The sequence below is a fragment of the Desmodus rotundus genome, chromosome 11, assembly GCF_022682495.2.
Source record: "Desmodus rotundus isolate HL8 chromosome 11, HLdesRot8A.1, whole genome shotgun sequence".
Taxonomy (NCBI): domain Eukaryota; kingdom Metazoa; phylum Chordata; class Mammalia; order Chiroptera; family Phyllostomidae; genus Desmodus; species Desmodus rotundus.
Window position 1 is genome coordinate 102,689,668 of NC_071397.1, and position 27,042 is coordinate 102,716,709.

At 59.7% G+C, this 27,042-nt stretch overlaps 1 protein-coding gene across 2 annotated transcripts; it reads right to left on the reverse strand.

Moving 5' to 3' along the window:
- Nucleotides 1-983: 983 nt before the first annotated feature.
- THBS2 (thrombospondin 2) lies at nucleotides 984-26,396 on the reverse strand. 2 transcript variants are annotated; one of them, XM_045188987.2, is made up of 22 exons: nucleotides 26,344-26,396; nucleotides 23,887-24,035; nucleotides 21,887-22,443; nucleotides 20,632-20,716; nucleotides 18,769-18,965; nucleotides 17,623-17,763; nucleotides 16,863-16,959; nucleotides 15,067-15,234; nucleotides 14,674-14,850; nucleotides 13,903-14,076; nucleotides 13,321-13,448; nucleotides 13,096-13,251; nucleotides 12,448-12,666; nucleotides 10,366-10,473; nucleotides 9,574-9,733; nucleotides 8,159-8,277; nucleotides 7,196-7,430; nucleotides 5,990-6,217; nucleotides 5,316-5,587; nucleotides 4,747-4,844; nucleotides 3,611-3,750; nucleotides 984-2,722 (listed from the first exon to the last, which is right to left on the reverse strand). In XM_045188987.2, exons 2-22 carry the CDS (start codon nucleotides 23,936-23,938, stop codon nucleotides 2,715-2,717), a joined length of 3,519 nt encoding a protein of 1,172 aa, XP_045044922.2. In that variant the 5' UTR covers nucleotides 23,939-24,035; nucleotides 26,344-26,396; the 3' UTR covers nucleotides 984-2,714. The 2 variants fall into 2 exon arrangements, with proteins under 2 accessions (XP_045044922.2, XP_045044921.2); XM_045188986.2 differs by having other exon boundaries at nucleotides 15,067-15,237.
- Between the last annotated feature and the right edge of the window lie 646 nt (nucleotides 26,397-27,042).

Consider the following 27,042-nt stretch of genomic DNA (forward strand, 5'->3'; position numbering starts at 1 on the left):
ACAGAAGACGGGGAGGACCCGGACCAGTCCCTGTGACTGAAGGCATCATATGCCAGGGGCCCCCGTTCCTGGGGCAGGTCACAGACATGCTGACAGTGAGCCCTGGAAGGCAGCGGTCCTGAGACGGCCGTCCTGGGCCCAGGGGCCCAGCAGTCAGAAAATGAGTACATTTCAACAAATGACAAAAAAACGCCGAATGTATGGAAGGATGTATCTCGTTTTCATGCCTGACATCTAAGCATCGCTGTTAAACACATTTTGGATTCATGAGTAAAATGGCCACTAAGCCCCTCCCAGCAGCTGCTCTAGCCCCCCTAAGAGACGCCCCCTACTCTCCTTTCCGAATTTTTCAGGGGCTCCTTGATTGACAGCAGAGGGAGGAGGTCCAGCTTCGTCCTCCCTCTTCATGTCACCAGTCCAGCCACGTCAACCGCCTTTCCTGTCTTATGGCTCCCGTCTGACTCACTTGTGGGCCTCGGCTAAACACGTGTGTTTGTCCCAGAATCCCTCTCTCCCTGCGCTGCTCTCATTTTCTCAGATGTCCCCAGAGCCGTGGGGCCTGCGGAGAGACCCCCAGACGCCGGTGCTGTCCCGGTCTCCTCTCCGGGACCGGGCTGGTTTCCACGCCATGTCTGGGTCTGACCTGCATCCTCCCAGCGGCCTCCAGCGGGAACGAGGGGCCGGGGTGCAGCGGGTGCCGACCAGGGCCCCTCCTGCTGCTACGTTTTTCTGGACTTTCCTGGGACCCTGCTGAAGCTCTCGGCATAGCTGTGGTCTCATCTGACAGCAGGATGAGGTAGGAGGACCCCAAAACATGTGTTACCCCAAGAGCAGCCGCCAGGCATGCTCAGGTCCCAGGATGGGAACCGGCAGGTCTCCTGCTGGGGCTTCTCCCTCCCCCCACACCCTGGGAGACACCTTTCTTTAAAAAAAAAGGGAGAGAGGTTCATTTATAGAAAATCTTTTTACAATTTATTTTCTGTTTTTAATCTTTAAAGTATTAACATGAGGCTCTAGCTGAATGCAGGGTGTCCGCGGCGAAATGTTGACCAAGTGAACAAATAAATAAATATTTACAGTCTTTGGCAAAACAGATGGTGTTTCATCAAGCTGTACGAGAAGTCTGTTTAAAAAAACATAAATAATTTACAAAAACTATGGTACATTCTAAATATTCACATCGCCCCACACCCTGTGTCCTTGGCCCACGCCACCCACGTGGGGAACGTGCGCCCTCGCCGCCCTCGCGCCGCCGCACGGCGTCTCCGACTCTGCTGTCTCGGGAAGGCAGGTCCACGCAAAAAGCAACAAGTGCAGCAAAACAAAGAAATCAACCTCAGAAAAAGCAGCAAACGTATCTCTATCGAATGATATGTGCGCGCTTGGGCAAAAGTTACGGATTCTCTCTATTTGACACCAAAAGGAGATGGCTGTTAGTGGAAAGGAAAGCGCTGCCCCAGCCGGACGAGACCGGGTGGGGCGGGGCGGGGCGGGGCGGGGCGGGGCGGTGGGGCCCGGCCGTGCAGACCGAAACCCTCTCCACCTACACAGCAGGTCGGCAGCAGGGGTGCGGGATAGACGGCCCGGCGGCGGTGCGTACTAAGGTTCCGTTACAAACTCTCGTTCTTACCGTTTATTCTACCCCCCTCACAGCGTCCTTCCCTCCCGCTCCGTGAACGACGAGGCCTGCCGGCGTTGACCGGGAGGTCTTCCCTGTGACTCTTACAGGTTCTGTCTGTAGGAATCACACTACGCGCGCGCTCCTCGGTGGGTTTAAACTAAGTTGCTGTGGGGCGGGACCGTGTTCTGTGTTCTTTCCACAAACGCAGCACAGCAGCTGCGACCGGAACCCTAACGAAGTGCCGTCTTCGGGTCTCAGCGCCTGGACTCGCGGCACAGTGCCCTGGTGTCCGGGTCGGAGACAGGGATGAGGTCGTACAGCCTCTGGCCATCGGCTCGGGGGACCACGCGACAGCCGGCCGAGCTCTGTCGCCCCTGAGACAGCGCGAGTGAGGGCACCGCGCCTCATCAGGCTGCACCCAGGGGCGGCCTCGCCAGGCCCCGTCTGACCCACGTGCGCGCCTTTCAGCGGGGCGTTCCTCCTTGGAGAAACCCTCCCCGTCGGGCAGCGGCTTTTCCGGCCGAAGAGCGTGGGGGCGGGGCTGCCCGTTCTCGGGATGGTGGTCGAAGTCCCAACGAGCTGGCATCTCGCACGTGTGCCCGCGCCCACCAGTGTCACCTCAGGCTCCCTAAGGGACCTATTGGACCCGTTCCCGCGGGGCCACCCACGAGCGGCCACTGCAGGCCCCGAAAGCCGTGTGACGCGGGTCCGCCTGGGCTCCGAGGACGCCTCACGCACCACGTCCGCGCCTGGCGCACGCGCACGCGCACGCAGGCCCAGAAAGGCCCCGTGTGTTATGCGGCAGCATCACGCTTGTGAGACCAACAGGAAGGAACAGCGCCGCCGTGTCGCCAGTGACGCACGCGATGTCTCGGGTGCCACCGCTCCTTCCGGCGCTGCGTCGGAGTTCATCTCTGGGTCCCGCTGAGGTGTGTCCCCAGAGGGCCCTCGGCCGAGATGGCAGGGGAGAGCCCCGCGGAGCGAAGGTCAAGGACAGAAGGCGCTGCTGAAGCGAGAGAAGCCGCAGGACGGGGTGGCCGAGGCGTCCGGGCACCAGCGTCTGGAGTGCGTGCGGGAAACGCGGCCGGTCCGGTCACGCGTCTGTGGAAGACAGCGAGCGGCGCGTTTTATGTTAGCTGTGAGCTAACATACCACGATTTGGACTTAAAAAAAGACATCACGACACGGCCGGATGGGTGTGCGGATGCAGATGTAAGTGCAGGGAAGGAGGGAGGAAGCCTGCCCAGCGGGAGGAGAAGAGAATCGCCAGGTGCAAGGGGCGAATCGAGAGCTCGGTGCTTCCCGCCTGCCTGCACCTGGCGTCGGGCTTTCTCCTGCGGTTTGGAGCGGTGTCTCGCTGACCTCCTCCGGACACGGGGTGTGTCCCCGCCCGCAGGAGGGTGTGGATTAGACCAGAGGCAGCACGCTCCCTCCCAGGTGTGTCAGATTTGGGTTCCGGCTCCCTGTGGGGAGAAACTGAACCTCCCTCCCACTCTCTTTCTCCCTTTCACAGGCTGAGCATCTAAAGCTCCCCGAGGGGCCCGAACGTGTAGAGCAGGGTGTCAAGCTCTGCTTTCAAAGGGTCGAGCGTAATTTTAGGACTGTATAAATGTAACTGCTCCTTAGTGGTTAAGGGAGAGCTCGGCACTGCCGCCAGGTGGAAAGAAACAAGGTGCTGGGCTGGATAAACCAGGTGGAGGCCCGGATCCAGCCCGCGGGCCTTGTGTTTGCCTCCTGTGGTGCAGAGCCTCCAGGGAGCCTGGAACGGAGCAGGGGGTGGATGGCCGGGCCCGTGAGAAGCTGCCAAGCGTGTGTCTCACCAAAGGCATCGCACTCAATCCAAAGTGGACAAGCAGAAACAGCTCAAGCTGCCCAAACACACCCCCGCTGTCCACAAGCCACCAGCTCGTCGCCCGGCCCCCGGCCCCTCCACGAAAAACCAGGCGCAGGGGCCCCTCCCCACTCTGCTGGGCGTGCGCTCACACCCACCTCTGCACTCGTACTTGAGGTCTGAGAAATAGACCATTTCTTGAGAGAAGACAAACAGGCCCAGCCGCCCACCGGCGTAGGTTTGGTCGTAGATGGGTCCCGAGTCCGCCATGACCTGCTTCCCTTCGTGCACGAGGACCCTGTGGGCAGGGAAAGGGGGCGGAGGACACCATGGGCCCCAGGAAGCACGCTCAGGAAAGGATGAGCCGAACGTTGTCCCAGCCTCCTTCCCCCGGGACTCCCTGTTGCCAGGTCTGAGTGCTTGCGGCTTCACCATCACCTCTGCCCGCCGGGCACCCAGCCCCCAGGCCGGGGACACTCCCTCCACCAAGACAGGTGCATCAGCCACATGCTCACTGCTGTGTCCCCACTAACTAGGAGGCCCAGGAAAGCCAGAAGGGGCTCCACCCACACTCAAGGACAGGGCTGGTGCCCCTGGCCTCCCGGACCGGAGGGAGCGTGGGGACGAGTAAGCAGGGATGCGCCACAGAAACACGACCCCGGGCACCCAGTCTGCATGCTGCTCCCGCCGCTGGTTATGGGGAGACTCCTACGCTGCGCATCTGTGAAGTCGCCGACCGCTCGTGGGCCTGTCAGCTTAACTCTGCAAGGGCACCTACGCAAATTGTCGTGTTCGCTTCACTCAAAATCCGCTGCCGGAGCTGTCACGCCAACGGAACGAGAGTCTGTCGGACCGAAACTTGTGTGCATTCTGTGTGCAAGTGTGTTTTAAACGGAGCCACTCACGTATCAAACACACGTGACTGCTCTCCAAGCACACGTGACTGCACACACTACTGCTGCAGCAACACAGCACCTAACTGCCCGCTGTCCCCTCACCGGGCACGTGTCCTTGGAGGACAGGTGCTGAGCACCCTCCTCGTCATTTTAGTGGGACAAGTCTGACTTCCTCTTTAACAGCTTTGGTTTTGTTTTTGGTTGTGTCTTAGTGAGTGACCAGCAGCAGAAGATCCAGGACAGAGAAGAGAAGGCATTTAAGTAGAAAGAACCCAGAACGACACGCAGGTTAGAACTCGCCGGGCCTGTCCACGTTTGTGTGCGCATGTGCAGACGATGGAAACACGGTCTCCAGCATGAGAGCTGCCGGCAGAAGCGCGGCGACGTGGGGTGCTCACCGTATGTACCCCGTCTTGGGCCGGTGGGTCAGGTGCCACCTGTAGGCTGTGTAGTCTTTCCAGCCGATGTTTTTGGGGTCGTGCCACAGCGTCCGAACCTGGGGGGAGACACCCTTCATGAGCACAGCCGGCGCCCCCAGGCCTGAGCGCAGTTTCACGACACCACGTGGAAACTAGTTAGTTTGCTCTGCCTACGAACCCTGAGGACTCAAGCCCACGGTGCAGACGGCTGGTGTGGAGAAAACCCCAATGGGGCAGGACCCTTGGCGCTGGGGGCACAGTCACTGAGCCAGACGTTTGGCTCCGGGCGCTGGACCCTCTGCTTTCTGAGCGGGACCCTGGGGCAATTCCTACATTTCCTAAGTGCAGCCTCTCGTCTCTAGCAGAAGCCAGGGTCTGTTTAGTTGGTGAGAGGACCGCCAGTCCTGTTCACAAAAGACCGGTGTGGTGTGTTCATCAGGGAGAGACTCAGTCGGACGGCTGTCTTCTTGAGTTAAACAGACCAAACCCAGGTGGGGGCTGTTCCCCAAGAGCCGAGCCTGAGGCCCTGGCGGTGCGCCGCCCCTCACCTGGCCGGCCGTGTTTCCGGTGTGCCACAGCGCGTTCCTCAGGTGCTCGCCGGTGCCCGTGGTGGAGTTGACCACCTTGAGGGACACGCCTGAGTAGCCGTAGGCACGGGTAGGCTCGTTCTCCCAGTATGTCTGGGTCACCTGCTTCCACATGACCACGTAGAAGCGGCTACTGGACTGGTAACCGAAGACAAAGCCAGCGTAGTCATCATCCCGGTCGGTGTTGACATAGAATGTGCCGCTGAAGTCCACAGACCCAAACTCGTCGAAACCTGGGAGCCAGAGGGAACAGCGGCCGTGAGACACAGGCAGCCGGGACCAGCCCCTCGGCACCCCGTGGAGCTCTGGGGGCCCACTGAGCTGAGCTCTCCACCCAACTCGGGGTCCGTTGCTGTGAAAGGATTTCCAGATCCGACCTAGAGAGCTACGGCAGAGCGTCCCTGCCTGGTGTGAGGATTTGCAGCCTGAGTTCTAAAATAGCATGGCAGGCGGCTTCCTGCCAACGACACGTCAGAGGCTTAGGAGAGGCGAACACGCGCACTCGGGCAGAGGGTTTGCATGCTCCGGAGGGACGGGGCCCCCAGAAGGACCCACTCGTCCCATCCCTATGGCTCAAAGTGCAGTCTGAGCCCCTGGCCCAGCAGTGGGACAGATGCGTGGGTTTGGGGGCTCACCCACGGCGATGCCAGGGTCAGAGTTCGCCGTCTGTACCAGCTCCTTGCCCTGGTGGCGGATGACCCAGTTGGGGTCAATCTGAGTGGTGCCCTTGGGGTCCAAGTGGACCATCTGGAAGTTCCTGAAGTCAGTCTCACTGATGGCGTGGTTCTCAGGACACACGTCGTCGATGTCCGGGATGCTGTCGTTGTCAAAGTCGTCCTTACAAGCATCTCCCCGCCCGTCACCTGTTACCACGGACAAGCAGGAAGCAAGAATGCAGGACACCACAGCTTGCCACCTGCCCTATGTCTGAGCAGACTTAGCTCTCGACCTTGCAGCAGCCCAGGGAGGTGCCTGTGTTTCACAGGTTAATGCCGTAACCTCTACAACACTCCGCCCAATACTGCAGCAAAGCCTGCCAGTGTCACCGTCCCCTGGGGACGGCAGGTCGCTGTCGGTTCTCAGCTGGCTCTGCAGGACCCCTGGGCTGCAAGTCGGCCTGAACACCGGCGTTTGTTTTTCAGCATTTTCCGAGGTGTCTCTTCCTGCCTCTCGCAGCGTCCCTGCTTGCGTGTCCAGGCGCCCGTCCACCCTGTACCCAGAGCAGCTGTCTTGCCTTGACCATGGCTGTCCCCAGGGGGACACGGGCTTTTCCCTTTTCCAGAAGCTTCTTATCAAGTTTTCCAGTGAGGTGGTGGAAAGGGTCAGGTGGGCCACAGCCCCCTGGTGGACAGGGGACAGGATGCTGCCCCTGCACGGCGCCCAGGCCCTGGTCCTGATGACCCACGTGAGCGCCTGCTGCTGCAGAAGCAGGCAAAGATGCTGAGTTCTCCTCGCGGACTTCAGCCATCGTCCTTCCTGCTCAGCAGCACACACTTGTGCATACGAACCTCAGAAACCACAGATGGTCTCCACCCCCTGGCCTCCTTCCTGGGAAAAGCCCAGGGTCTCCCTGCCGGAACCACAAGCCCACCCCCGAGCGAGTGGCTGGGGGTGCTGAATGTGTGTGTCTCCCTCCTGCAGCTTCCGGGAGGGCCCCTGGGCTGTGCCAGGTCAGCGGGGCCCTGTTTCCGCCTGTCCGTCTCTGGCAGTTCTGCACAGAGAGCAGCAAACGTGTCTGACATCCTGCCGAGGCTGGGCCTCAGCTCTTCCCAACATGCATGGACACGCATGGACCCGCACCCAGAGGAGGCTGCGGCTCTGGCATCTGGGCCCCTACCTACCATCTGCGTCCTCCTGGCCGGGGTTGGGGACGAGCCGGCAGTTGTCCCTGTCATCTGGCACCCCATCATTGTCATCATCTGAGTCGCAGGCGTCGCCCCGGCCGTCATGGTCGTGGTCGGCCTGGTTGGCGTTGGCGATGTAGGGGCAGTTGTCCTGGCTATTCTGGTGGCCATCCTCATCGATGTCCTCATTGTTGTCACACTGGTCTCCCACGAGGTCGTTGTCCATGTCGGTCTGGGGGCAGAGCATGGGGACAAGCAGCACTGAGCCTCTGTCCAGGGAGCAGGTGCCAGACTGGGTCACCCACGGTGTTTGGGCCAGACCGGCACCTCCCACGCCGGCAGCCACACTGTGGACGGGGTCAGCCCCTGAGGTCATACCGCAGCCTGCACACAGCAGGGGGATGGGGGGCCAAGGACTCAGGTCTCCATCCTCTGCTCCCTCCCTGCGGTTCCCGCCCCTGAGGGAGACTGGAGCGAACCAGCCAGCATCCAGTCTCTCTCTGACATCATCTGGGACGGCACACAGGGGCCTAGTGGGGTTACCGCTGTATGAATAGGAAACAGCACAGCAGCTAACAGATCACAACACTAGGATAAGCTCTGCCTCGTGCTCACAGCTGCAGGCCCAGCCTTGCCCACCCCGGGCCGTGTGAGCTGCAGCCCTGCCACGCTCTCCCTCGTGTCATCCGAAGGCAACGCCGGACCGAGTCAGGCACATGCAGAGACGATGAGATGGACACACAGCATCCCCTGGACCACGCGGCAGAGCCTCTGCACACTCAGCCAGGGGCCACCAAGATGCAAGAGTCGTGTGTGGAGTTCAGGTCAGTGAATGTTTTCAATTAACATGAGTGTACAGCCCGTGCCGTCACGCGTGGGCAGAGCTGATGGAGACTCACATGCGGTTCTGCGGCAGACGAGGCCCCGTCCCCTCCCGCCCACGGACGCCTGACCCCTCACCTGGTCGGGGTTGTGCACCAGGGGGCAGTTGTCGCAGTGGTCGCCCACGCCGTCGCCGTCCGTGTCTCTCTGGTCCGTGTTGTAGACATAGGGACAGTTGTCTCGCTCGTTGAAGACATCTGCAGGATTCGAGGGGAAACAGGAGGCGGTGGAGGTTAGCGAAGCACACTGCTTCCCTGTGGCAGGAAGTGACTTACAGCCGAGCTCTCTCTCACTGAATGGAAATGATCTGGAAATGAGACAGCAGGAACATGATCGGATTCGTGGGGGCACATGGGGGAGCTTCGCCATTAACATTCAAATCCCCGTTTAAAGTAGAACTGGCCCCGGGAGTTTTGTGGACAAGGCCTCTGACGGGGCTCCTGAGCATCAGCGGGTGGGTCTGAGTCCACTGGGCGGCTGCCCAGATGGCTGGTCAGAGAGCATGGCCTGGGGCCTGGCCATGACCAGCTCTTAGCCCTGGGGCCCCGCCCTCCACCAGTGGCAGATTCATGGGGCTTTCAGGTGTGTTTATTACCTTATTGCGAGAAACCTGCAAACAGATCATAGATTCCACCAAGACCCAAATTATAGAAAAACACAGACCCCGAGTGACCAGGCAGCAAACCTCCCAAACCAGGGGTCACAGGAAAAGGACAAGACGGGGGGGGGGGGGGGGGGCCGGGAGGAGGAGGGGTCAGCCGGGTCCAGGGCAGACCAGAAAGGACCCCAACATCACCAGACCTGGAGGAGAGGCCCAGGCCACCCTCAGCCCCAGAGACCAGCAGGCCAGACACTGCCCTGGGGCCAGGGGAGCCAGTCAGTGTCACATGAGTTACACCAGGGGACACACAGCAGAGGGTGAGCTGCACTGTTTGGCCCATAAGCTACAGCCCAGCTGTGTGCCCAGGTGGGGGACTGGTCCCCAGGGCACCACAGACGCCTGACCCCTCAGGACCCCAGGCGAAAGGTCAGCCTACAGTGTCAGAGGTTCCTGCCCGTGGGTACCTGGAACCCAGGGAGCTTTGCAATGAAGAACAGAGAGAAATAGGTCCTGGATGTGCATGCCCCAGAGAGAGGCAAACGCCAGCACTGGACCCACCCCAGCGCAGTGTGGTAAGGAGGGAACTGGGCTCTGGGAGCTCTGGACGTGCGTGCTTTAGAGAAGGTGCCGGGACAGATACCAGAGCCAGCGCCCAAGAGGGGGGCAGTGGGCTGTTAGAGTCAGAGGGTGGGCCTGGGGCTGGCGGCCCCTTCACCGCCCCTTGGGAAAAGGCAGGCAGGCAGACGGGCTCTACAGTGACGCTTAGAGGACCATCTGGCCATCTGTTGGGGTGTCGGTGAAGCTGAGTGCACCCAACAGATACCGAATGGAAGTCCGCCGACCCTTCCGACTGAACCTGAAATGCATCTACTGACGGCGGAGCTGCACTGACCGTCCCCGTCGATGTCCACGGAGCACGCGTCGCCCTCGCCGTTGTGGTCCGTGTCGATCTGGGCCGGGTTGTGCATGTACGGGCAGTTGTCGCAGCGGTCCCCCACCTCGTCCTTGTCGTAGTCGGACTGGCGAGGGTTGAAGAGCAGCTGGCAGTTGTCCTGGCGAAGCAGCGAGAAAAGAATTTAAGACACAGCACAGGGATGCTGGCTGGTCGACGGGCAGGTGAGCGCGAGTCTGCCCGGCGCGCTCCGGACGTCAGGTCACTGCGATTGTGTGTGTACCCGCCCTGTCTGGGGGGTGAGCTTTTCCACAGCAGTGACGTGCCCTGTGCCTCACGGCGGAGACAGGCCTGTGCGCATCGAGTCGGGGAGCGAGCGACGGAGCAAGTGAGTCGGGGCGTGAGCCTGACCCTGCAGGGCCCCGGGCACTGACAGCGAATCATTTCCCTTTCAAACAGTTTCCCCAGAAATGGTGCTGCCTAAACCCTGCCATGAGGCTCGCCTGTCACTGTCTCGGGGACAGCCCCACCCGCCGGAAGGGGGGCCGCACGTCCCTTTTGGGCAATGAGAAGTAAACCGCTCAAGGGTTTCTCTGGGAGTGCCCACAACAGCCGGTGCCCCGGCTGGTCCCACTCCTCCCTTGAAGGGCCAGCGTTCTCTGGCAAGGACTAGGCGGGAGTGCCCCTGGAGACAATTTGTGGAACTGTTCAGTCCGAGCGCCTGCCCGCTGAGCCCTCTGCTCCTGAACCCCAGGGCAGCAGCTCAGACGGCCCCGCCCCCTGCCCGCTGACCTTCTCATCGCTGACGCCATCGTTGTCGTCATCGTCATCACAGGCATCGCCAACACCGTCCTTGTCAAAATCTTCTTGCCCAGAATTGGGCAGCAGGGGGCAGTTGTCCTGCGGTCAGAGGAAACGCGCAGTTACAGGAACTTCCCCGGGAGCCCTGCGCTCAGGAGGGCAGGCAGCTGAAGCCCGAGGGGTGGGGGCGTGCGGGGGGGGACAGTGGAGAGGTCAGGGCACACACCTGTCCTCCCTGGGCACAGAGCAAGGAGGCAAGAGAGCTCCCTCTCCGGGGCTGCCCGGTGAGTTACATCACAACTCCTACGGGTTCAGGACAGAAATGAGAGCCTTGGCCCCTGGGAGGCTGCCAAACACCTGATCAGGGACCGTTGTCTCAGAAAACGTGGACGAGGACAGAGCCTTCCACATCCCTTTTCCTTCCAGCGACTTTTGACTCCTCCACCAGAAAGCCAAAGCCCCCACCGCATCAACCCTTGTGAGCCAGGGGGACTGAACCAGGGACTGTGTGGTGGCTGCTCAGAGCCCAAGGCTCCTACTCCAGGTCACTGCCCCTGGCTCAGCTCGTCCAGGGGAGCAGGGGCCTCACAGAACAAGTCCAATGACGTAAGTCAAACTGAGCTGCCCAGACAGCAGCCCGTGAGGGACTGGAAACACCCAGAGAGGGTGGACAGTACAGCCTGCATTTCTATTACAGTGACATATGCCGGTGGCTGCCGAATGGATCAGCACAGCCCACAATGGTCCACGTGTCCACAGAAGCTGGGTCCCAAGCCCACATCTGAGCCAAGTTCAATACCAGCCCTGAGGGCAAGAGGGCTGCCAGGCACACGCACAAGGGGCCTCTGGGATCGGGTGCAAGGCTTCTGTTCACAGTCTGCCTTCGGCACCTGTTCACCCTCATAAAGATATTTATACCTGGGCCCTGGACCCTGGCTGGTGTGGCTCAGTGGACTGAGCTCTGGCCTGCGAACCAAAGGGTTGCTGGTTCAAGTTCCAGTCAGGGGACGTGCCTGGATTGCAGGCCATGTCCCCAGTGGGGGGCACGTGAGAGGCAACTACACACTGATGTTTCTCTCCCTCTCTCCTTTCCCTTCTAAAGATAAGTTTAAAATTCTTGTTTTAAAAAGATACTTATAGCTGGGAATTGTAAGGTACCATTTTTTAAGTGACGAAATTCCTGTCTGAAATTCCACGTAAGTAAAAAAATGTAGGGTGTCCAGCCAGCATCGTAGCTTCGTGGGCCGGTCCGTTATCCATGCCACGGCGCCCAGGCGGTGGCCAACCCTTACCAGCAACGCCTGCCAGCAGTCACGTGCACAGCACCCCTTCCTGGCAGGACGCCCAGCTGGGCACCTGCGCTCGTAGGGACCGGGGACAAAGAGAGGGGGCACGCTTGGCCCCCTCAAAGCCAGCCTCCTGGGCTTCCGTCAACACCAGCCACCTGTCACCAAGATGGGCGGAAAGGGAAAACGGCCAAGGCAACTCGACTGCTCCAGCTGCGAGGGCAAAGCAGCATGAATGGTGCACAGATGGGCCTACTGGGTGTTCGCGAGTGATGCTTTTAGCGTGTCTGTGTTGTTCGTGTTTCTGGAGCTAGTAAGACCCAAAATAGCACCGGAACCTTTTGGGACACCTTGTGCAGTGGACCCAGCGGCGGGTCCCCAACCACGGGCCACACCCTGATCTCTGGAACCTGTGAATGGTACGTTGCCTGGCAAACAAGTGAGCGTCACCCCGGATGGCGAAAGCTGCGTGGGGTTCGGGGTCTTAAAAGGAGGAGCCTCTTGGGAGTGTCCAGGCAGGCCGGGGGCACACATACCTGTGTCCTTGCCGGAGGAAGTCGGGGGGTGGGACAAACACCCAGAGTCCAGAGCAGGGGGTGGAGTGGGAGGCCACCAATGAGGAAGCCGCAGCCAACAGCACGACCTCGGACCCCCAGCTCCAGGCTGTGCAAGGCCAGGTCCCTGCTGTGGTCGCCCCCGCCCCACTCGCTCCTGCCACCCCAGACAGCGACTGCGTGTGACAGACGGCAGGGAGGCCCCATCCCCGGCGGCCTGGCTGTACCCTCACCTGGATGCAGTGGTGGGTGGTGTTGGTGGCACAGACCAGGTTCTTGTTGGGCCACCCGTCCAGGTCCGAGTCCTCCCCGCAGATGAGCCCGTCACCCGCGTACCCCGTCTGGCACTCGCACTTGTACATGGGGTCGCTGAAGTGGCCCAGGTAGATGCACTCCGCGTGCCGGTGGCAGCTATGGGTCTTGTCCTTGCAGGGGTTCTCGGGCTCACACACCTAGGAGGAAGGGCCACACCTGTTGGCTGGTATGAGGCCATGCACTCAGGGCTGAGGCTCGGGGCGGGGGAGGGACTTTCCCAGGCGGGGATCCTCCCTAGGGATGCACCCACAGACTCGGGACCCTGTTCCTTCCAGAGCCACCTAGAGGCAGCTCAGTAGCTCCACTGAGGGTGGCCAGCACATGTCCGAGCCCCCACTGACCGCACAGAGCTGCAGATGCACGAGAGCCTGAGACCTGGCCCTCAGGACCCTTGCATGACCCCTGAGTGTGGCACCCCAGCAAGGTCAGCTCCTGATGGCAGACAGCGGGTCACACAGCCCTCACCTGTCCCTGGAACATCGCCCTTTCCCTCCCGTGTCCCACCCGCCGTGTTCCCAGGTTCTGGCTGATGGAAGCTGGACATCATGCAGAGGGCCACTGCTCACTTGCTTTTCCATCTGAGCTGCCTCCAGGCCAGCCCCGAAGGGCTGGGTCCCTTTGTAGCGGGGTGGGCAGGGCAGGCAGTGGAACCCGGGGTTGGTGTTGACACAGCGGGGGGACTTGCTGGCCGTGGAGAAGCAGACATCGGTGACCAGGGCGCACTGTGGGAAGAGCAGACGTGAGCCCCCTGCCCCTGGTCCCACCACACCCCCTGCCGGGTGGGTACCCACCTCATCCAGGTCCTCGCAGTGGGTCCCATTACCCAGGAAGCCCACCGGGCAGGCGCCGCAGGACCAGGAGCCATCGGGGAAGCTGTTGCACGCGGCTCCCGGGAAGCAGGGATTGGACAAGCAGCCATCTGCAGGGGCGGGGGGTGGGGGTGCAGAGAGGTCAGGACCACGGCCGGCCTGGCAGCCGCCTCGGGTTCACCACCGCTGTGGCCAGGACGGCCCCTGGCAGTGCCCCAAGGCCCTGTAGCCCATCAGACACTGCAGGTGGCTGCAGAGGAACCGAGGGAATGAGGGATGTCCCATGCCCAGGGTCTCAGCACAAAGATGCCAGAGGTCCCTGGTCCCAGGGGACAGTCTGGGCCACCAGCTCCGCCGGGATCCCTGGGCTGACAGCCCATGCGCGCCATGCGGCAGCAGCCTGCATGTGAGAATGCAGACGGACGCGGCACAGCTGGCTCTGCCTGCCCACGGCCCATCTTTCTTTCCTGTTGTCTTTGCATTTTCTACCTTTGCCCGGAAGGAAAGCCCAGGGCTGCCTCACAGGCCCCGCTGCTGCAGGGGCCAAGGGGGCCCCACACGCACCTATGGGGCAGCTCCTCTTGTTGCACATCTGGAGCTCCTTGACCTCCCCCACACAGGCCTTGCCCCCGTGCTGGGGCTCGGGGCTGTTGCAGACACGTGTCCGCTGCCGGACGCCCCCGGCACAGGTGACCGTGCAGGCGGACCACGGGGACCAGGGGCTCCACCGGCCGTCAACTGTAGGGCGAGAGCAGGGACTGCGTCAGGCAGTGCAGGGCTGCCAGTGGGGGCAGGAAGGACAGCCCAGCAACCCCGGGTCTCTGACGTGGCAGGAGAAATTGGCAGGAAGCCCTTTCATGGCCCGAGGCCGGGGGTTGGTGGAATGGATGGAATCTCAGTGGTTTGTTTTTACCTCTGGGAGGAAAAGTCACACCACCTTGGTGTCTAGAAGCCAAGGACTGGTGACTCGGGGCTGCAGGTGACCTCTGTCACACACACAAGAGGGTGTGTGACACTGAGGTTCGTTGTGAAGGCTCCCCCTTCCCCTTCAGGACAGATGGGTGACAAGTTGTGGAAGCGTTCACCCCACACACGCCCAGACGTGGGGCCAGCCATGTCCTGACCCACTTTGTTCTGGGCCACCTACTGCTCCCCAGTCTGGTCACTCCCCTGGTGGCAAAGAAACTGCAGCTGGCGTGCACTGGACAGGCGGGCCAGCAAGGGGCCAGGACGCCCTTCACCCCCCGGGCCTGCCCGGCCTTCGTGGGTTGAACAGGGCTGTGGACTGGTCCCAGCTGCCCCACGGGCCCACCCCCACCACCTTGCCCCACTCACTCGGGCACGGGACGCCCTGGCAGCCTTTGGTCTCACGGCCGCTGCCTTTGCAGCCCTTGCCCCCCATCTGGGGCACCGGCGAGTTGCAGAGCCGTATCCGGGTGATGTTGCCGGGCCCACAGGTCACGGAACAGGAGGACCATGGCGACCAGTGGCTCCAGCCACCATCCTGCCGGACTGGCACGGGAGAGATGCAGGGCATCAGTAGTGGGCCACCTGGCCCCAAGTTCGAGCATCGCCCAGGCTGGGGGGAGGGGGCCCAGCTGGAGCCGTTGGACAGAGCCGTCTGCCTCCCCAAAAGGGCAGCAGGCAGCCGTCCTCCACAACCCAAAGGCCCAGGGCCCGGGGACACCAACCCACCCGCACAGGGACGGCCAGCAGCCTGACACTCACTGCGGTTGTCACACTTGCCCAGGCTGCACGCCCGCGTCTGGATGGATGGCCCCAGGCAGGTGTTGCTGGTGACGTCGCAGGACCGCCCCCTCTGCTGGGTGCCAGGCCCGCAGGTGGCCGAGCACTGGGTCCACTCGGCCCAGGGGGACCAGCCCTCCTCGCCATCCACTGCTGGGCAGGAAACAAAAGCCCATCAAGCCTCTGCCCAGTGACGGGTGCAGGGGCAACAGGCACTGACCTGAGACAGGCGTTAACCTCCGAGGGAGGAGGGGGCTCTGGTGATGTGCACCGGCCCCAGGGGCAAACACCGGGCTACCGGGTCAGGTCCCACCTCGGAGTAAGGGGCTGCCTGCCGGGATGGGAAGGGCCATGTGTGGGGCTGGCCTCCGTGGGGCTGCGAGGGGAGCAGACTCCGCAGACCCTCGGCCTAAGTGCGGGGTTCAGGGTGCTGCGTCGCACGCCAGGCTTTGTCACAGGCTAAACTTTTAAAAACCTCCATTCACTGGTTGATACATGGGGAAAACTCAATTTTTAGTTGGAATTGCAGGCCACTAAATTTAGTTCCAAAGAGTTCCAATTGGGACAAGTTACATAAAAAGGCAATTTCCTGCAAAGAAATTTTTCAAATAAGGTTTCAGTCCCTAAATGGGAGAAAAGACAGTGACTTAGGGCGAGACTCTTTCTGGTAAACAGTGGAGACACTGTTCACTGAACTGCCCTGGGGGGCCTGTGAAGTGCTGAGGTCAAAGGTCCCACAGGGCGGGACAGAGCAGGCTGGCCCTGCCCCTCCTAGGCAAACTGCCCTCGGCGACGTGTGGCCCCTGATCCCTGGGCATCTCCCCTGGAGACAGCGCAGCTCTGACACAGCATGTGTCAGGTCCGTCACCCACAGTCACAGCACTGACCCTGAGCGGGGAGCATCCCTCTGAATTTTACAGGTAACACATCTGCGACCCCACCAGCTACATTCGGCTCCAGACTGTCGTGTGACAGAGCTGAGCCTCTCTGAACCCATTCCCCATCCACCCAGTGGGGGACACATGCCCCAGTCGCGCTCTCGTCGGGGCCTGGCTCACAAGGAAGGACGTGGAGGGACAGAGAGGCCCAGGGAGAGGAGATGCTAGCCCAGAGCTCCAACAGCCCAGGGAGTGGCATGCCCACCCCAAGTGCCTGACCAGAGATGTGAAGGTGAAAAGCAGCAACCAACAAGCCGGGACATTCGGAGCTGACGGGAGGAATGGGACCTGCAGTGTCCACGGAGCAGGGTGGCACTGGGGAGCCACCGAGGGGTGAGCAGTATGGCCCGACCACAGCAGCGCTGGCGCTGGGAGGCGGATGTGCTGGGGCTGTGGACACCCACTCCTTTTGCCCCATCTAAGTCTCCCTTCCACAGAGCGTGTTTCTGTCACTAGGGTAATGGTCTTTGGCTTTTGCTTGTTTTATTTCGAATTATCTTTTCTCCAAAGGGTGCGTTTACCAAGATTGCTCATCCTCCGGGCGACACACCCAGAGCGGAGGCTGCGTCTGACTTGGGCAGCTACTCTTTCTTGGAGCAAATGTCGGTTCTCTGTGCCCAGTGGTCCTGGGGCTCAGGCTCCATCAAGAGGGGACCTGCCCTCAGTCCTCAATTCAAGGACTCGCAGACGCGTGCCTGTCCCTGAGCAGCAAGTGTGGTCGGCCAGGTGAAGTGTCCCCGTGTGGGCACGGCCCAGCCTCACCCTCCCTGACGACAAGGCTGAGCAAGCAGGAGGGAGGCCTACAGGACCCCACGGCCACGCGGCCAAGTCCATACTTACAGGGGAAGCAGGACGGGCAGCAGTCCCCCTCCAGTAAGGACGGGTTGGCGCAGGTTGCCGGCGGGCAGGAGGTCTGGTGGCAGACAGTTTTGAATTTCTGCAACAAAGAAAGGCACGCACGTGACGCCCGTTTGAAAAGAAGCCTCAGCTCAAGGCCGGACTGAAAGCGTCTGCAGGGACCTGCACCCCGCGGGCCAGACAGCCACAAGGTCTGGGATTGCTCCTGTCCTCAGTGCCTAGAGCTGGCCCTCCGCATCCCCCGCCTGCTCCCCACACTGAGCCTTCCCTGCAGAGGGTGGTCAGGCCAGCCGAGGGGACAGCAGGGTCCTAGGCCACTGCCAGTGGAGACCGAATGACATGAACCACTGGGGAGAAGCTACGCGAGCCACCGGCCAGTTTGTGGGCAGTGACAGGCCATCCCCAGATGCCCCTGCCGAGCCCCGTGGCCCTCACAGAGCTGAATGGGCCTCAACACCAACTAGAGGGATGCCTAGCAGCTCCAGCCCCGCTGCCTGTGGCTGCCTGGTGACACTGGCCTGGTCACTTTCCCTCCCTGGATCTTGGTTTCTCTATGTGCAAAGCAACAAGGCTGATTACAGCCTTACTTGCCGCTGGCTGTCCACAGCTCTGGCTCTCGGCTGCCCTGCATCCCTACAGCCAGCCAACGATGCCCCAGCTGCCATGGGCTGGCAGCACCTCGGGGCTGAGGAGGGGTGGCCTGTTCCCGTGCCCCCCAAGAGCGCAGGTGCCAAGGCCTCACCTTGCAGGTGCACTTGGTGCAGCTGTCCACAACCCAGGTCTCATTTTCCGCGAAGAAGCGGCCGTCCTGCCAGCAAGCGGACACGTTCCTGGTCTTCGGGGGCCCGCCCATGAGCTCCCAGAGCACCTGGTTGTCATTCGACTGGAAAACCGGGGCAGGACTTAAGGACGGATGGGGCACCTAGCATTTGGTCATCATGCTCATGATTGAAGGACGTCACCTCCCCTACGGCACTGACCGCCCAGGTAGGAACCGGGCAGCAGCGGGGAGAACAGCGGAGCCGAGACGCGCAACCCGTGAAGGGACAGGGTGTGTGATCCCTGCAGAGCCTCTGCAGGCGGACCCACACCTGAGGCCCAGCCAAATGCGCGGCCTCACGGACGTCCCTTCCCACGGCTGCTTTGCCCGCTCACGGGCACAAGGTCACCGCTGGTTGCCCATGCATGTTCCTGCCCCCACCCCATCCACACTCATGGTGGAAGATTCCAGAAAGTGCCTTCATCTTGGGTGCTTCCCCAGCCAGCACCCTCGCCCTTGCTGTGCCCACTCCCTCGACCACGCCTTGGACCACCCATCCTGGGCAGTCAGAGCAAGGCCTGGGACCCTTTGCTGTGGGACAGAGCTGGCCATGGGCTGTGTCCCTGCATAGGACAGGAGAGGGCCCCAAACTCCTCTCCCCGCTTCCTTCTTCACATCCCCTGGGCCACCAGCTGCCCTCATGTCCTCGGGGCTGAGCGTGGTGGGTGTGTGGACAGCAGGGAGAGACCTTGTTACTGCTGGCCACCTGCCTCAACTTGAAACCCCAAATTCTAAAGCCCTTGCGATGCTTTTCTCCTCCCTGATGCCCGGGGGGGGGGGAGCACTTGGCTGTGGCCATGTCCTACATGCTGGGACGGGCCTGCCTGCCAAACGCCTGCAGCCCTTTTCCCCCATACTTCAACCTCTGAATGAAACTACCTCTGAATGAAACAAAAACTGTTTTTTACTGGGGAGACAAAATGTCCCCGGGTTGAAAACCCAGTATGGAGAACATGTTGCTCACGGCTCCATTTTTCATTCTGAATCTGCAGGCCATCTGTCCAGTGTCCTCAAACAACACTGTGCTCTGACCGACACCCTGGAGCCCCGCACGTCCCCGACACCCACCACCTTCCGCAGGTTCTCGTGCAGCTGGTTGACCACAGCCCGCAGCCCCGACAGCTCGCTGACCATGCTGCCCAGCTCCTCGCAGGACCGCTCACACACGCCAGGCTGCTTCTCCGCGCTGTGGCCCACGTACTCGGTGGTGACCACGGGGCTCAGGTGCAGCGTCTCTGTGTCCTCGCTGATGGTGTTGGCTTCCGCTGAGGGGACACATGTAGAGCCTGGTCAGAACTGGCCTCGGGTTGCACACGGGCCGCCTGTGTGCATCTCCGTGGGGACGTCACGCCCCCCATAGGCACTGGGAGCACCCGGCACAGTTATAGCCGATTGTTTCGCTGGGGGACCACCCCTCTCATGACCCCACTCATGACCCCACTCTGATGCCGCCCACATGCCAGCTGAGCAGACACGTGCAGACTCGTGAGGCAGGCAGTACAACATGGGCCCCTCGCATCCCGTGCACACAGGCGAGCTTCCTGGTTTCCAGTCGAACCTTCTCTGCACATTCTGACCACCCTCGACTCCTCACCCACCCTGTTTGTCCACCCGAAACACGGTTTCTTTTGTCTACTTTTCTGCATTAAGTGGACTCTGTTGCCTTTATGCTAAATAAGTGACTTCCTTGGGATGTCAGCCCCTTGTCTCTGAGACACAGTTTCTCTGCTGTGACCCCAGCCCAGGGGACTCCCCTCTCTGCCCAGGAGTCCTCATCCCTGGGCTGGGGTACAAACACAGCCCTAGGTGGAGCCAAAGCAGGAGCTGTCCCAGGTGCAGATGGCATGGCCATGCCCAGGGATCTGGGCGTGATGGCCCCTCAGCCACTACCACCTCTACTCTGCAGCCCAGGGGCTGAGCCTCCTGCTCAGCATGTGGACGCTCAGGGGCCGGAGCACCCAAGTCTTGCACAGTGACCCACAGACACCACAGTGGGTTTGTCACGATTTCGGGCTGACAGGAAGACAGGGTCTTAGTGCGGATGGGTCTTAGTGCGGATGGCTTGTGGAGGGGCAGAGCCTTCTCTCCGGGCTCTCAGACCAGGTGCTGGCCAGCCCAGCTGCTCACAGGTGGGGACCTCAGTGCACCTCAGCGTCTCGTCTCTGGGACAAGCAGCGAGCACGAGCCTGACCCACACAGGTGTTTGCAGGACCGAGCGACAGGACGTGCCCCGTGGGAAGGGCTGGCAGAGTCACCCTCGCAGATTAAATGCTGCAGAGAGGTTGGCTGGTGGCTGGATATGAACTGTAAACGCCACGAGCAGACGGGCTGGGACAGCTTCTGGCACAGTGCCGTGTCGGCAGCTGCGGCAGCCTGAGGACGCGCCCTAGCGCCCGTGACCCACGCCTGTTGTTCCTCAGTGTGATCCCCACCCATTCGCGGGCTGGCAGCTTCACGTATGTTTAAAATAGTATTAAATGCCAGCAATCTGTTTTTTGGCTTGTAAAGGGGTGATTTTGGATTAAAACATATTCAACATTAGTCCTTCAAGCAATGTACGATTTTATGATGGCAACCTGTCTAGGATGACCCGCTAACTTTATTCAAATACGGGGTCCGGCACAAATAACGCCCCTTTTTAGTTACATAAAAATCTTTTACATGAAATCATAAGCATGTAATTCTGTGACATAATAGCATCGCAGCCAAGCACACCGTAGGGCCTGTTAGGTGAAGTGTTCCAACTGCTGTCCATCTCGTGGGAGATACTCTCGTGCCCCCCCATCCACGCTCAGCGGCGCTCCTCCTGCCAGACCCTGTGTTTCTATTTAAACTCTCACTAGCCACATTCACACACACACACACACACGCACACACAACGCAGCAGAAATCTGTCCAAGCCGGGAAATGTGGTGTTCAGAACACACCTACCTCCCTGGTTTTGCTGACAACCTTTCCTGCTCAGAACGTCTTCCACAGAGTTTTCAAACACCAAGTAGACGTTCTGCAGCAAGCCCTGGAGGTGTGACAAGGGAAGAGACGCAGCCGTGAGCCAACCTCAAGGTCCGAGGCCGGGCTGAGAGGACGGAGTGAAAACACAAGAGGTGAACTTGAAACGAGAGTGTTTTCTCCGTGCTCCCACCCCCAGCAGGTGCCACCCTGCACCTGTCACCTGTGAGACTGTTTGAGGCAGGACCCAGGCCATGGAGCTGACGTAAGAAGTAGGTGCTCCACAGGGAAGGGAGGGGGACCCAGGCAGACAGGTAACCATGTTTCCTGAATGTGTTCTGGGCTGTTCTTCCCTTGCAGGAGAACCGGATGGTTATTGCATTTGGCAAAGGTCTTGGAAAGCTCCACTGGTCCAACCACGGACGTGGCAATGGGAGATAAGTGTCTCCCACTGCCCGGGGGATGGGATGGGTCACTCATGGGCCACGGGGGCTTCTCTAGTCCTCAGCCCTAACCCTGGCCACCAGAGATCAACTCAGTAACAGGTCACGCATCTCCAATAACCGAGTCTAAACACACACTTGTTTCCAAAGGAGACACAGGTATCTCAACGCACTAACCCTCCACTGAGGACTCCAAACACCTGCGGTTTTAAAAAGATTCTCCCCCAGAAGCTATTTTAACACAGATGCACACGAAGCTATCAGTAACCTTTCCCAAGAAAAACAGGTGTTCCTTTGTTTCTGCATCATTTTGGTAAGAGGGTAGAGTTTGGGAGCGGGTTCGGTCGGCCCAAGGTTACCAGGGGCAGGAGAATGGGGCTGATTCCTTGGTCACCCAGTCCGTCTTCCTTCTGAAAATTCAGTGACTATTTGTGCACCTGCAACAGCTCACTCTGCTTATGCCTGGTGCTGTGTGTGCATTGTGTGTGTACATGTGTGTGCCTAAGAGGTGTCTGTGTGTGAACGTGTGTGTGTGTGTGTGGTGTTGCTCTGCATACTTGCGTGGGCACGGGGAGGCATCATGGTGCATCTTGTGAATTTGTGTGCATGGCATGATGTCTGTGTGTGGTATGCACATGTATACAAGTGGGTGGGCATGAGCACACACATGGTGTGGGGGGAATGTGTGACTTGTGCATGTGTGCAGATGTGCGCATGTGTGTGCCTGACCCGCTGCACCGCCCGCACCGCCCACCCCTAGGCCCCGCCTCCGGCCCTGCCCCTGCCATACGTACCCGGAAGTGACTCTCTCGGGCAGAGCCCTTGGCCACGTACATCCTGCTCTTCTCCGCTTTCAGGTGCTCGTAGAAGGGCTCGTCCAGCGCAAAGCTGTCGATCAGGTCGCAGCCCACATACAAGCTAAAGGTCTCGCCCATCACCTGCACCGTGACGTTCTTCCACTGGGCGTCGGCCAGGCCCACGTCCTCCAAGGACAGGACGTGCTGGGCGCCATCCAGCCAGTAGGTGAGGTCCAGTGTGTCGGCCGGCCCATTGGAGACGATCTCGAACTGCCGGTGCTCAGCACCGGGGCCCTCGAGGGCCAGCAGCGTGCCGCGGGACTTGCGGTCCTGCTTCAGCGTGGCCGTGAGGAAGAAGCCCTCCTTCTGCCGCATGAGGCGGGCGATCTGGCCCAGGTACGCCGTGCCTACCGGCGGGATGTAGTCAAACCGCACGAAGCGGTAGGCCGGCCCGCGGGGGTCGGGCCCCCGGAACTGCTTGGCCCCAATGGTCTTCCGGTTGATGTTGCTGATGCTGAAAAGGTCAAAGGCCGTGTCCTCGTCCTGGTTGCCAGCTGCGTAGGGGAACAGAACAGGGGTTACAGGAGGCAGGAGCGGGGGGCCAGCAGGGATGTCCTTACCCTCAGGGGGAGGGCAACAGACATGGGCTCACGTGCGGGGAAGTGAACAAGGCCACACAGCATCCCGAGTACCCTTCCCTTCCTACCAGGTACAATGCTACAGCCCTTGGTGTGAAACCACTCTCCTCTCCCCTGGCTGCAGCTCAGAAAAGGGTCCCCAAAAGAGGGCTGGTCCCCTAGACAAGTTGGGGAGCGCCAGCCGAGCATCAGCCACACCACCACCCACCACTTTGCTCTGCTTGGCTGACATTTTCCCCAGCAGGGCTTCCCAAGGAAGGAAGCAGGGCCCTGTGCTCCGCCCAACACACGTTCTGGACCTCATCCCCAGCCGGACCCTGAGCACCCCCCACTCCCACCCTTGCCCCCCAGATCCGGACGTCAGAGCACGCCTCTCCCCACTGAGTGATGCCCAGAAAACGTCCTAGAAGTGAAATGCACCCTAGCCTGTCTGCCTGCGTTTTCAGACAGGACTGGACTATCTGTCTTTCTCCTGGGGACAGAGTTCGACGGCACTGGCCTCGCTTCGGTCTGTGGAAAATCACTGTTGTGTTTGTCACGCACACTCCGGGCGAGAATCTGAGACAGCGAGGGCCTCAGAGCTCTAAACGTGTAGCTTGAGGTTGCCGTCTGGAAAGAAGAGCTGTCAGACCTACCAAAATTGTAACAGTTCAAATACTTCAAGATAATTCACTGAGCGGAAAGTTTAAAGGAAGCATGACCTCGCATCTAATCGGCAGACGAGAACAGCGAGCGGCACCGGGCTGCTGACGGAGGGTGAAGTGTACCCCATCAGCAGGGCTGTTTGGCAGTAGATCCAAAATCCTCAAAATGATTAAAACCCCTGACCCGATTTTACTTTTGGAACTTACCCTCAAGTGTCATCAGAAATGCTGGTGAAGATTTTATGTACGAAGGTGTTCCTCGTGGCATCATTTATACCAATAAAAATAAAGTAACAATGCAGGTGGGAATTGACCAAAAAAAAATAGAGTTTATCTTCTAACAGAATATTATGCAGACATTAAAGACTATAAAAGACTAAAGACATAGGAAAATATAATACATTTAAGTAGGAAGTAAGGTAGAATGGAAAGAAGTTACAAAATACCAGATACTCCAAGTGTTGCAAATACAGCTTACAGAACAAAAGGGCTGAAGTGTGCCCAGAAAAAATACATCTCTAGGTGGAAAGTTATTTTTCTCTAATACCTGAATGTTCCGAAAATGAGTCATTTCCTTTCGTGAGGACTCAAAAGTAAATAAGAATTTGTTCAAAACGAAGTTAAAAGGGCTCTGAGAGGTCAGACACTCCGACCACAAACTTCACGTTGTCCACCCCTCATCCTTCCCGCAACCCAAGGCCGGGGCCCCACTCACCCTGAGCACCGCACGAGGCCCAGAGGGCCGGCAGGACCAGCGTCCAGAGCATCCCGTCTCTCAGGGCGGGCGGCCGGGCGGTCGGGACCTGGTAGTGCCGCGCACACGCAACCTCCAGGGCAGATAGGACTTCTTGCTGTGTGCGACCACTGAGAAGAAGTTTGTGTTTAAAAGCCAGAGCAAAGGGATCTACAGGGATTAAAAGCTTCACGAGAAGGGTTCTGCTCAGTGGGCGTCCTTCGGGGTCGCTGAGGGTACCAGACCAGTGCTGCCGAGCGGCTCTGTGCAAGTCACCCTCAAATACTCACACTACTTCACCGTCCTAACAACCCCGGAGGGGTCCTGTTATCATTATTGTCTCCAGCTTACAGGGAGGAAGGGGGATGGGGAAAGCGGGGCTGCTGCGGAGAAGCACAGTGGAACCCAGGAATCCGAGTCAGGGAAACACAGCACGGGGAGTGACTCCTGAGGGCATTTGGTGTGAATAGCCAAGGAAAAAAGTAGTTGTGCAAAACTTAAATAGAATAAACATTAACTGTATACTTAGTTAAAAATGAACTTAATTTGGAGAATCACAATTACAAAAAGCAAAGCATTCCACTTAGATAGGAGTTCTACTCTGCTGGCTCTTTCCCTGCAGGCCTGTTTTTCCATTCTCGGGATTTTGAGTTGGCTCAGCAGGGGCTGGACCAGAAGTCAGGAGGCCTGGCGGGCAGCCCGCTCCACGTTAACCCCTGCGGGGCCTCCTGGCCAGGGCCTGGGCTCCCGGGGCCCCTTGGGTGTGGGCACCAAGGCCCAGTTCCTCCCCCATTCAGGATACGAAAGCGCATTAGTGGCTCAGCGCTGCAGAAGCCCAGGGAGCTGCCTCTCCAGAAGTGTTTGCTAACGTGGCGGAGCCGGTTCCTGCACAGAGGGACTCCCCGGAGGGCCAGGAGCCCAGATGCCTGCTTTACACCACAGGAGTCCGAGAACTGGCTGTTGCAGCCGACACCCGGGGTGGCGGCGGCCCGGGCGAGCCCAGACCTGAGACTGCAGTGCGCTGTGGGCTTCCCCAGCTGTGGCAGGAACTGCAGCGCTTAAAATGCCCACCTCCGGGATGGCGAGGACCAGATGGAACCGTCAGCACTTGTGAGGGCTCATCTAGCACAGCGAAGCCACAGGCTCGGTCACGCGCCTTGGCGGGGCTCCCACCCAGAAGGTTCCCAGTGGGACTCCGCGTGGGGTGTCCGTGACAGATGATGTCAGCTGAGTTCTCACGAGGACCAGGGAACATGAGGAAACATTTGTGTTGGTGAGCTCAGTGGCATGGCCCCCACGCCCTGGGCCTGCCCTTCGCCCTTGTGTGCCCACCCGGCATACACCTCTGCACTGAGGACACCAGCAAGGCTGACTCTGGCAAACACAGCCTCTGCCGGAACACGGATGTTAAATCTCTAGCACCCGGCTCCCGGAGCCTGGGCTTCAGCAGAGTGAGTGAGCTCTGCTCCGACCAGCCTGCCCTGTGCTTCCTGCCCAGGGTCCGTCTCTGCCATGTGCCAAGTGAGCGGGAGGGTCCCTTCCGATCTCAGGGGATCGGTCAGCCTCACAGCCTCACTGCATCCCGTGTCACCTGGCTGCAGGGCTTGTCACACACGTGACCTAAGGAATGCCACACGCCACATACCACGGTGACTAGCACACGGGCTCCGGCGTCGTGGGTGCCACAGCCCCGCACCCCGTGTTCATGGTGTGGGTTTTGCCAGAAGAGATTTTTCCGAAGACCTTCTGCCAGTGAGTGTCCTGAGAACATCTGGAGATCTTTTAAGATTCTTTCTGTATCAGGCACCACAGCAAAAAAACAATGTTTGGACAGTGACTGCTTCCCCCACCGAGTGACAGGGCCAGAGCTGGGCTCCTCAGGCTGCGGCAGCCCTGAGGGAGAGGGGACACCTGGGCGACCTTCCGTGTGCAAATTCCTCTACCCGTGAGACCCCATTCCTGGCACTTCCCAAGGACTTACTCCTTCTCACCCCTGTATTACTTATTATTTATTTTCAGCTATCAGTAATGTTTACGTTGGAGTCTCTATAATCTCTCTGATTAGATTCTCAAGTTCTCAGGAATTTTTTCCTGATTCCTTCATCGTGCCTCCCTTTGAATAACAAACTCTAATGTGCAAACTTCTGTAGCTGAACATGTAAGCGTTTGCCCGGGTGCCCAGGCAGGGACATTTGTGAAGCAGCATGTTGTGACCGGGTCGCAGGAGCCAAGGAAGGACTTGGCATCCCCACTGCCCGAGGCAGTCGCGGAGCCCCCGGCAGGGACACAGTGCCCTGTGTGGCTGTCACAGGCCCGGGACAGCCTTCCGTTATAAAGCTTCATTCCTGTTTTCCTTCTCCCTTCTTAGAAATCAGAAGACACTTCTCCAAAAATTAAACTACAATGAAATGATTTGGTAAAGTTTTAAAAAAGTCTTACCAGTAAGCGAGAAAGCTGAAGAGGGCTGCTCAGGGCTGGGACGGAGTTGGGGGCGGTGGTGGGGTAGGGTGGGCTGGGGGCACGGATGGCCCTCTGCAGGCAAGCGGGCGGGCGGGCAGGCGGGCTGCAGGCAGGCTCACTGGCCTCTGGCAGCGGCCACGGCTTTATATGCTGCTCCCGTCTGCAGCGCTCTTAATTCATTCCCTCGAAGGAATGACATAATTCCTCCCCCTCGCAGGAGGACCACAGAGGAGGAGCCAGACAGAGGAAAATCGCTTTCCTCCTCTCAGGAAATAAATGCTATAAATAAAACCGGCCAGAGAAAGAATGCAAGTTCTCCACTTAAACCGTGCCTCCCGTTGCCTGAAACAGGGCTGGCCTTTCCACACCAGGGCAGCAGGCCCATGGGATGCAAAGGGACAAGGGACACACATAATCAGTCTGCAACCAATGATGAACTGATTTGTCATGTGCAAAAAATAATATTTAATCCAGAAGCAAGTGGACACATTTCTGCTCCTGCGGCTGAAGGACTGAGAAGGGTTTGGGAGCACCTACTTGCATCCAAACCCGCCTTCTTTGGCTCAGTCTGGCCTCTCCCTCTGGGTGTTTTGCCCCTGACAGGTCCATGTGCCCCCACTTGCCAGGGGCATGAGCCACCGGCAGGGAATCAGCTTCCACCACGGGCTCAGCAGGCAG